At 40.7% G+C, this 11,066-nt stretch overlaps 1 protein-coding gene across 1 annotated transcript in view; it reads left to right on the forward strand.

Moving 5' to 3' along the window:
* Positions 1–11,066, forward strand: part of NCOA2 (nuclear receptor coactivator 2) — a 189,482-nt gene that overhangs the window by 170,102 nt on the left and 8,314 nt on the right. The window contains 5 exon segments of the mRNA XM_009335040.1: positions 345–415; positions 417–574; positions 2,232–2,409; positions 4,716–4,914; positions 10,657–10,746. Coding sequence (XP_009333315.1) covers positions 345–415; positions 417–574; positions 2,232–2,409; positions 4,716–4,914; positions 10,657–10,746 — 696 coding nt within the window.

Genomic DNA, 11,066 nt, shown 5'->3' on the forward strand with positions numbered 1-11,066 from the left:
CATGGGGTAGATGGTTGTTTACTAGAGATACAGTATAACTGCATTTTTAACCAAGCTTTTCATTTCCTAAAGATGCATTTTTCCATGAGCTACTCTATTTGCAATTACAAATCACTGCAACATTAAACAGTGGTATTATTTCAGTTACTGACTCTTGCACTGTTGGAAGTCTTTCCCAGAAGAAGTATTAATAGGATTATTTTCTCCCGTTTAATATTATTGTTAGTTGTGTGGTGGGGGAAAAGAAGAGCTGGAATCTTCCCGATTGCTCCAGTGGAGATGCCTCCACTGGTCAGGTTGCCTTAGAAGGGGTTACTGATAGGTGGCGGTGGTTTTCCCTGCAGGGCCCTATCAACGCGCAGATGCTGGCGCAGAGGCAGCGGGAGATCCTGAGCCAGCACCTGCGGCAGCGGCAGGAGGAGGGGCGCCATGCAGCAGCGGACGCTGATGATGCGAGGGCAGGGCTTGAGCATGACCCCCAGCATGGTGGCCGCCGGTGGCATACCAGCAACCATGAGCAATCCGCGGATCCCGCAGGCAAATGCACAGCAGTTTCCGTTTCCTCCAAACTACGGTACTGGTTCCACCCCCCCAGTGCATTTCGGCAGTCCTTAATCCCCTGTGTTGTCCCCAGTGCTGGGTCCAAGCCCCCCTCCCACAGCCCCTTGCCTGGCTCCCTGGGAACGATGGGAGACGTGGAGCCTCAGGCCCCTTGGGAGTCCTCAAATGCGACATGGTACCTTCCACTTTCCTAGCTCTAGTACCACGTATTCTCTGAGCACTGCTCTTTTTTTGAGCAATAGCAGAAGTGCGATGTGTGTGTTTGCATATATCTATACGTATAAACACATACAAATGTGTATGCACACAGGAACACATATATGTGTATGTGTTGGCTTGATGGACTCTGAATTTTGACTACGCTCAACAAACCAATATATACAGTAAAAGGTGCAAATGAAGAAAAAGATACGAATTGATGCTGGCAAACAGCATAAGGTGACCAGAAGCTTCATCAGAAGCAAAGCTGTACATAATCCTTTTAAATCGTTTTTATATTGGTGGGGATATTTTGCGTTTTGGTAATGAGAGGTAATGATTGCTTAAGTATCAGGTAGGTTCTTCCCCAAAAAAGATAATTCTTCATGTGTGCATTATAAAGTAAAATTAGCAACTAACTATTGAGTTTAAATAATAAAAATTCATTTCAGATTAGGTATTCCCTTCCCTGTCCTTAAACTTTTGTGTAATATGATAGCTAATACCATTTTGTTTGTATGTTTTACAAAGCTGTATACTGCTTTGTTCTGGGGCTGCATGGGGCAGTTACCTCCATACGTTATTGTTATACAGCTTCTTTCTTTATAAGTATTGTATAAGTTATATTACAAGTATATTAAATAATATGTAATGTGCAAGTTCTGCTGATATAAAAAACTATGTCCATCCAAGACTAAATTTGCTATCTACTCTTATTGATCTGTTATCCTTTACACCAGTAAGAAGTTAAGTCATGCAGACAGTGAATATAGGAATATATTTCATACCACCGGATTCTTACGCCATCATTAAGGGTGGCTTGTTTCTGTCGAGTATGCTGTTTGTGATAAACTTAAACAAGACCACAATTGCTTGGTTTAAAACAAAATTTCTGCACGCAGTTGACATATAACAGCTTAAATTAGGTTTTCTTTGCATCTAGATTTTTTTTTTTATTTTACAAAGTCATTAAATGCTGGCACAAAATGTCATTGCCTGTTTTTGCAGGGACACAGAAATAGAGATACTAAGGTTTTAGGAACTTTAGAAAAAGTTGAAAATTATAGCCTAAATGTTAGAAGATGGTGCCATGCAGTAAACAGGTCATGCACAACTTTCACCAAAACGGATTTATAGACAGAAGCAAAATGTTTTATTTGTTGTTTTGAATGCAGTTTCTGAGAAAAATGTCACTTACCAGTGTTTTTCTTTTGGTCTGTAGAGAGGGATCGCTTGTGTGACAAGCGGTCACCCAGGTAGCCAACATACTTATGCAAAATGATTTTTTAAGGTTATACATAAGTATTAGTTGATGATGTCTTGTTTTTAATCTAGATTCCACATTAAGACACAAGGTTATAGGTTCCACATGACATAAGTAGGACTGTGTAAAGACATGTCTGCAGGTATGAGCTCTTGGCTTGTTTTAAATTCAAATGTACAGTGGCTAAATTTCTCGTTTTCTTCTTCAGGTATTAGTCAGCAGCCCGATCCAGGCTTCACTGGGGCCACCACTCCTCAGAGTCCACTGATGTCCCCAAGACTGGCTCATACTCAAAGCCCCATGATTCAGCAGTCTCAGGCTAATCCTGCCTATCAGTCCTCTACGGAGATGAATGGGTGGGCACAAGGGAATATGGGTGGAAACAGGTAAATCCAGAACAAAATCAAAATGAACACACAGAGTAATGGGGTCATTTATGGTCTATACTTATTTATGGGGTGGTTTATATGTAATTGTTTTCTTGTTTGTTTGTTGTTAACTATCTATCCTAAAAGAGATTTCTTTTCAATTTGGCTTGACGAATCGGTTTAAATTGTCTTCATACAAGGCAAAGTGAGTGCATAGCTAAAAGACCTGCATTCACACAATGCATTGCTTTGTCTGTGGTAACTGATAAAATGCTGTGTGTCCTTAAGAAGCACTTCTGCTGTGCAGTGAGCTCCAGCCCCTAACATTTGTGTGGATGTATTTCTTCTGCATACGATTTTCATGTGCTCCCACACTGCTTTCTACACGGCTGGATCAGCTGAGCTGGAGCCTATGCATTCCCTACTGCTCTGGAATTGCGGTGACTGGATATCACCTCCCACTTTAAATGCTGGAGTGCAACCAGGTTCAACCCATTAGTGCTTGCACATACTGGGGGTCAGCATATAACTGTCATTCTCCGAGAGCGTTGCAGCATGCCTCATGCATGCAGTCACCTTTTCAGTTGAGGCCCATGCCCCAGTCAGTATAACTCTAATAATCAGCCTGTCCACATTGAATGGGTTGGGAGTTGAACACTATCAGTAGGCAGCAACGAACTTCCAGGTGGCAATGATCTGTGCTTTTCACTGGAAGACAGGAGGAGCTATCAGGTTGGTGTACAGCCTGTATCACTTGACACTGGGGTGCACACAGTTGTCTCTAGCACACTGCTTTTGTCATCCTGAAGTTCTCAGGCTGCTCTTACTATACCAGCCCAGCAAAAAATTGTTTTCCTGCTGGTTGACAAAGATTTAATAAACCCAGAAAAACAGTATTTCTGTGACGAGGCTGATCCAAGTTCTCCTTAAAGCAACTGCTTTGTTTCTCATCCTCGTCCTTGTCCATGCCTCTTCCTCACTGTCTTCCTGAAGCATCTGCAGGAGGCATAGCTACCGCTGTCATGGCTTCTGCTGAAACGGCAGCAGGGGCAGCTCGATAAGACTAATGGTTGGCTTGCTAAACTGCAGCTCTACGGCAGAGACATGTCAAATGTGTTTACACAAGCCACTGAGTATTCACAATGATCTGTAGTGTACTGTTTCAGCCATCCAGATAACAACTTAAAAATGGGGTTAGGTGGCCTGAAAAGACATGGAATTGGAAGGAAGAGAATGGTGGGATTTTCCGAGTTTGGTCCTGTGCCCAGAATGCCGTTGCACTCCACCAAGTCTCACAGTGCGCAGCAATAGCCTAATGGTGTACCCAAGTGCAAGGTTGAGCATTAACCCTGAAAGATTTCCTCAACTGTGGGAGCAGTGCTTCGCAGGGAAGTAAAAGTCAGCCATTGATATGGGGGTGGTTACTGTGTGCCATCCGACACGCAGCAGCCCTTCCACAGTATTTCAGTCTAGTGCAGATCCTCCAAACAGACACATTGTCAGTAATAATTCCTTCATTGACTGTTGGCTTATGCTCAAATAGTAGAAAAGACTGATATGTAAACAGTGAAGTGCGTTTTAGGAAATATAAAAAAGTCTCTCATATGACTTCCAACGTAATGGGAAGGAAGGTACTATCCGGAAAGCATTTGACTTTGAATAAAATCTGGGATGAGATCTTCCAGTTACACCTCCTTAAGCTGTTCTGAAATGGCCTTAAAGGAACATAGAGGGTAATTGTCTTAGACTTTATGTTGTTTCTTACAGTGCCACATCTTCAAAACCGGATGCTAAAATTTAGTAAATGAATTTCTGCACAATTGCATGTCTATATTTGTGAGCCCACTTGCCATAATTGTATGTGCAAATCTGGTATTCATATGTGCAAATAGCCTCTTTTGCAAAAAGAAAGTATATTAGAGCAGATCCAATATTAACTCAACAGTCCTGTGCTGTGCTAACACTGGAGAGAGAAAAAGGGGTTTTCCTTTCCCTCCAAAAATTACTTTCCCAAACATATTTAAAATATATACAAAGCCCATTTAGACAGCTAATTGGCTGTTATTGCACAGGCATCACAGATTTGTACTCTACCATAGTTTCACACGCAAAGGCATGCATTTTTGTGCACAGACATGGGACCTTAAATTTTGAAAATCTATTCCTTAGACATTAATGTAGCTGAAAACTTGTCTTTCCTTTGAAGTTGGCATAAACGACAGTATGTACGAATTCTAGCTTACGATATATTAAAAAGAGAGTAGTTTCTTAGTGGCTTCAGCATTCTAAGTCTGACACATTGCTTTTTCCATTCCTTGCCGTAGCATGTTTTCACAACAGTCCCCACCACATTTTGGGCAGCAAGCAAGCACCAGCATGTACAATAATAACATGAACATCAGTGTATCCATGGCAACCAACACAAGTGGCATGAACAACATGAACCAGATGACAGGGCAGATCAGCATGACCTCAGCGACCTCTGTGCCTACATCAGGGTTGTCCTCCATGGGTCCTGAGCAGGTGAGAATTTAAGGACTTGAGATGACAGCTAGAGGATTTTCTTTGACTTTCAGTAGTTTTTCAGGTCCGCTGTGTTGGGCTGTAACTGCTGTAAGCCATTACATTTCTTTTACTAGTTTTCTTGAGAAATGATGATGATGTTAAAAAGGCTTTGTTTTTAGCTCTGCACTCAGATAACCAAGGTGACTGATGAGTTAGAGAGCACCTTTTGTATCTAAATTTCCCATTGTGACCTAGCACCACTGTAGCTAGCCATGTAGTTGGTCCTGGACTTTGTGGAAAGTGCATGCTGAGCTAGCTCCTGTTCTCAGTAGGTAAGTTTCCACAGCACACTTGCAGGTCACCAGTGTCCTTGCTAATTTTCTCAGCAGCGGAGGCTAGGACTGAGTGGCAGGCAGCTGCTTCCTAGAGATAAGAGTGAAAGATGCTGGCGTGGGCAGTGTGTGGAAGATGCTTCTACTGCCACTGTGTTTGTAGTACCAGACAATAGGCAGTCAACTTCAAGAACTATCAATCTGGCACCTGCATGAGCACTGAATCCACACTTTTTGTAATGTGGTGTGTATAAAATAGATTGCTGAATCAATAGGTAAGTAACCTGTTATTTTCTGCTGAGAGGAGGTTTGGCACGCTCATTTTTCTTTGAGACTGCTACTTAGGTTATCCGAAATAAGGAAAATAATATTTCTGTTTGTTGGCCTGCAATTAGACTCACACAGTACATTAATAAGTATTTGACAAACAAGTCCTTATAATTAACAGGTTCATATGTTTGTTTCAGAGCTGAATTCCTGTTTGTTCAACACACAGACTTGAAATTATGGACTTTTCTTAGAACTATTGGCAGGAAAGTACCTCTTGTGTCTTCAGGCAGCATCTCCTGCTGTGGTGGACAATATCGTAAACCTTTCTTCTGAGACCATAATCATAGAATCATGGAATCATTTAGGTTGGAGAAGACCCTTAAGATCATCGAGTCCAACTGTAAACCTAACACTGCCAAGTCCACCACTAAACCATGTCCCTAAGTGCCACATCTACACGTCTTTTAAATATCTCCAGGGATGGTGACTCAACCACTTCCCTGGGCAGCCTGTTCCAATGCTTGACAACCCTTTTGGTGAAGAAATTTTTCCTAATGTCCAATTTTCCGGCCTAAATTTGGTAACAGACTATTTACTTTTCCAATATTGTCCTTTAGCTTAAATAACTCGTTCCTCTTCTTGTATTTTAGAAAGAGCCATTCTATCAACATGATTTTTTGTTGTTGTTTTGAGGTTGTTGGATTGTTTTGTTTTGGGTTTCTTGGGGTTTCTCTTGTAAGTTAAACAAGCTACAGTGTTCAAGTCTCTTCTTGTAGGCTTTAAATTCCCTTTCATTTTCTGCACCTGTTCCAGTTTGAATCAGTATTTCGTAAGCACCAGAGCCATGTGCATAACACTAGTTCTTCCCCATTTCTCTTGGAATACTCTGACAGATATAGCCCCAGATCACATTTGTCTTTTACAGCTGCCACATACTGGTGACCTGAAGTAATTTTGATACTCCCAAATCTGTCACCTTCTCTGATATTTGCGGTTGCTACGCCCAACTATAGCAGACTTTTTTATTATTATTAGTTCCCAAGTGCATACTGTTGCACACATTTTAATGTAGTAAAACAATAGTAAAACCAAAAAGGAAGAGAGTGGGGATTTGAAGGTGACAGCCCAGTCTGATTTCTCAGCATGCCCGTGCTACATAATTTTCCCCAGGAACCTGATTTGAGAAATGGGCGTTATAGAAAGAGATCTGGTTTTATTTCAAAGATTTCCATGCAGACTACTGTTTCCATTAGCACAGTTGTTGCACTGCTTTTCCTTCCTGTTAGACTACAAGATCTTGTTTCAAGATAGCATTTATCTAGCTTCCAGTAAGCTGAATAGGCTGAGGTTCTGTATCCATCTCAACATTTGTTTTTCATCCCATCAGTCCCTTTTGTGGACCTACTTTAAACTCTGTTGTTGTAACCTCCTTCTAGAAGTACGAACACAGTAACCGGAGACGGTGATTTAACAGTGACTGCACAAAAGCTGTGCAGAGTCAAGTTCTGCTTGTAATTTCTCTTTCCATCCATGGGTTGCCTTGGCTCTGTTGGTGGCAATGTCACACTGGAGAGCACATCGAAAACCCTTACGATGATCCCCAAATCCTCCTCAGCACGTTCGACATAGATGAAACCTGCGTTCTTTGTTCCCAAACGTATTACCTTCCTGAAGTGCTGTGGCTCATTCTGTAACAGTAACCTGTTTTCCTCCTGATTTACCACCCCAGCACTGTGTCATCTGCAAACTCTGCAAGCAAATGTTTTATGTTTCATTTAGGTCAGAGGTGGCCGACTGGCAGCTGAGGGGCCATTTCTGGGCCACAAGACAGTACTTTTTAGTCCTCAGGAATGTTTGCTGTGCTGCTTCACATTTTCTCTTCTGAGAGACAGGAATAAATAAAAATGTTTATATTAATACTAAAATTGGTTTATTTTCAGGGCAGTGTTTTACAGTTTGGCATCTTTATTTAGCAATTGACCTAGGCTGTGCTAAACTTTTTCTTGTAACTGGTGGTTTTCAAAATGACTATATTTTCTTTAAATCTGCTGATTGTTGCCATTTCATTCATTCTTTGGCTTTTTTTATACTGTCACCTACACTTTTACTTACTTATTCATTGCCATTTTTTGTTCCATAATACATAATTTTAACTTCACATGCTCATCTCTTTATAACCACAATGAATAACAGTGGTTACGCTATGAATGTGTTCCAGCTTTTGAAAAAAAACTTAACACTTCATATGTGATTAGATGGTTTTGGAAATATGTATTACTTGTTAGTAAAAAGCTGTGCCTGGGCTTATTTACCTGGTGAGAAGCAAGTATATTACCTTTGGTACCAAACAGGTTGGTTTGGCTCTGTCTCCTGTCTCTCTTTGTGGCACTATACTGTATCATAGAGACATATCCAGAGCTCAGAAATACTAAGTTTGGTCTTTATCTGCTCCTACTGGTATATCTCCAGTTTCTCTTGTTTACTACCTAGGCTCCCAGCGTCACCAAGTAGAAAATGAAGATTTTGCCCAAAATGTTGTGGTTTCTCTGGCCTTGCTATTTATGATGCTTAGAGACTCTTCTATGTACTTGAGGCGTCAGACCTCGTCTAATTATCATCTTCTCCCTTATAACTATGCTAAAGCTCTCTAGGCTGCTCTTACTAGTGTGTCTTCTAGGAGGCTGATATCAGGAGTGCTGAAATGCTAGCTGCCGGGTCCGCAGGTTCCTTCTGTCCAAAACAGCTTCCCCAGGCATCGAGAAAGTCTAAACCTTCCCAGTGTTGCATCATTCACACAACTTACTGTCTCCTTGTTGTCATCGTCTTCTTGTTTGCACAATGGACACATGCTGTGTTTTTGCCTGTCACTTATTTTGCATCACGGATCCATGTTATTTACTGAGTTGTCAGGGAAACAATTTAAAACCTATGCAAGAGAAGAGATTTTTCAGTATATGAAATTAACCGCTATCTAGATGTCCACTTAGAGTAGATGTTTATTAATCTGCACAGGTTAATTATTAATCTACTCCCCGGGCCAAAATTATCATGGCATCTACGAAGGGCTATCTTGAAACAGTATTTTGATTTTGTTCAGCATACTGGATGAAAGGAGCTCTGGAGTGGTAGGAAACTTTTCTTATTAGACACCTTGTATATAATTCTGCTTTATCAGCTGTATTAATGTGCTTAATTGCAAAGGAATTGTAAAACATCATCTGTCTTCTTTTAGTCAGATTTCATATCTGATAACACCACTTGACCTGTCTTCAGAAAATGATAAAAAACCTTCCATTTCTTTGTCCTTCTCCATACTTACCTGATTGAATTGTTATTGCAGTCAGAAAAGTTAATGTGTGAATGCGGGGTGTTTTGTTTCAAGGACTTCCGAAGCAAATGTATTTATATAACAAAATGGTAGATTTTTTTGTATCTGTTACCGTGCCAGTCAAGATTCTTGCATCATCACTGGCAAAGAGATTCTGTGATAGGAACTTCACTGGTGCCTTTGCTGCTTTTGTGCCATGCAGCCTGGAACCATCTCCCTTTTCCATACCTGTCCTAACTCTGCCATGATGCAAATCATGCACTCGTCTTTTTGTTCCAAAACTGCTGTTGATTCAGTATACAATTTTTTATTTCTGCTTTTTATTTTTCCTTCCTTCCTTTGTCTACTGAACAAACAGAAAAGGCATTTGTGCCTGTGCATTCTGATGAATGTTGATCAATAGCAGAAAACGCTTCCCAAACATGGATTCTGTTGCTTAGTCAAATGCATGTGGATAAAGCTGCGAAGCTGTCTACTTACTTTCTTTCCAAACAAAATAGTGTGGCTCTCTTCCCTTCTGATTTAAGTTTTCAGATTCAGGTTTAAAAATCTGCCCATTTGTATTAAGAAGCAGAAAGCATCCCTAGAAGGCTTGCAGCGCTAAACAATCAGATTCTTCAGAGTTGAAATTCCTATGGCAAAAATATTTAAGTTTTTAACCTTTCCTGTTGAACTGCAGTCTTGGCTCTGGCAGCATTTGAGACCACCTCTTCAGGTGGTTGTACGTGATTGCATTTAGCTTTGCGACATTTTGCAAAATCGGTGAATAGCAACAGAAACAACAGTCAGGAGGACCTGAAACAAGACGACTTTGGTGTGGTAAATTCAAGACAGTCTTCCCTCCTTGCTGCAGCAGGTTGCTGTAGCTGAAGTGAGGTAGTGCAGTGGCAGAATCTCCTCTCCTTGGCAACACGAGTCTCCTAAAGGGCAGGTGACACAGAAAACATCTTTTTCCTTCCAGCAAAATCTGGAGGGGCATATCTTCACTATTATCACGTCCATCTAGTCTGAGGGAAGTAACAGAGAGAACCGAGTCAACAAGACTCCCTGGGAAAAGGTTTCTTTCCCTGTAAAACTTCTAAGGAAAGCTGGATTTTCTAATATTTCAGAACCATGCGGAAGGGCTGTGTTTTGTATTTTATACCAGTTCCTGCACGGTGAGATTAATCCTTTGATTAAGAAAGCAACGCTGTAAATTTGAAAAAGCATGACAGACCCTTTGGCTGTGCAGAAACACACAGCTTCAATACTTACCCGTGGCTGCGTTCAGAAAATTGTTGAGACCATCCGTTTAGGAAAACAGGCAGCTGCAGGTTTTCCCGTTTAATGCTATCTTTCTCCCATTGCTTATGAGCAGAAAAATAAGTGTCATTAAAACTAAGTCAATAGTCGGTATAATTCAGCCTACATGTTATCTCATCAGGCTTTGAAAAAAATTGTGTGGTGGTTTGCAAGCAGAAAAGCTGTGTGTTATTGAGGTTAGGAAAGCAGTTACATGTTTCTGCTTTCGGGACTTTCATAGCAGGCATGTCCTCTTCAAATAATACTGACCTAATTTATGGAGCCTGTTTTGTAAAATATGCAGAAGGGTCATAGTATCCGGAATGAAATCTTTGTTGTTGACTGTGAAGCAGAGTAGTATGAGTCAAACACATACTGCACAAGAAGGGTGCTGAGCCGTGTAGTCACTTCCCTGTTTGCAGCATCATCTCAAAAGTGGATGTTGGTATATGCAAGTAGCATAGTGGTTTATAATGCTTCTTTTTAATTCCCAGCCCTCTTCCCAACACATTTTTTAATTTATTCTCCTTAATATCTTGTTACCAATAGGTTAATGATCCTGCTATGAGGGGAGGCAATCTTTTTCCAAACCAGCTGCCTGGAATGGATATGATAAAGCAGGACGGAGATGCAACACGGGTGAGAAATTACATACATGGGCATACAGAGGCAACGAACTATGAATATACTGTGGTCTAGAATGGATACAGTATCTTTTTACTTACAGAGTTACAAGTACCCAGGGTAATAGTAATGAAGTTTTTGCAATTACTTTTTCTAATTCCGCTTTTGGTGACACCTATATTAAGTTCCCAGTTTAGATCCCGCCAGCATTACTGAAGTGAATAATACAGAATACATTTACATTAACAGAATACATTACATTATTGAATTAACGAAGTCACATTCAGCAAACTGATGTATAGTTGTATTTGCTTTTTACAGAGCAATTACATGAC

The sequence above is a fragment of the Pygoscelis adeliae genome, unplaced genomic scaffold (genome assembly GCF_000699105.1).
Source record: "Pygoscelis adeliae isolate BGI_AS28 unplaced genomic scaffold, ASM69910v1 Scaffold101, whole genome shotgun sequence".
Lineage (NCBI taxonomy): Eukaryota > Metazoa > Chordata > Aves > Sphenisciformes > Spheniscidae > Pygoscelis > Pygoscelis adeliae.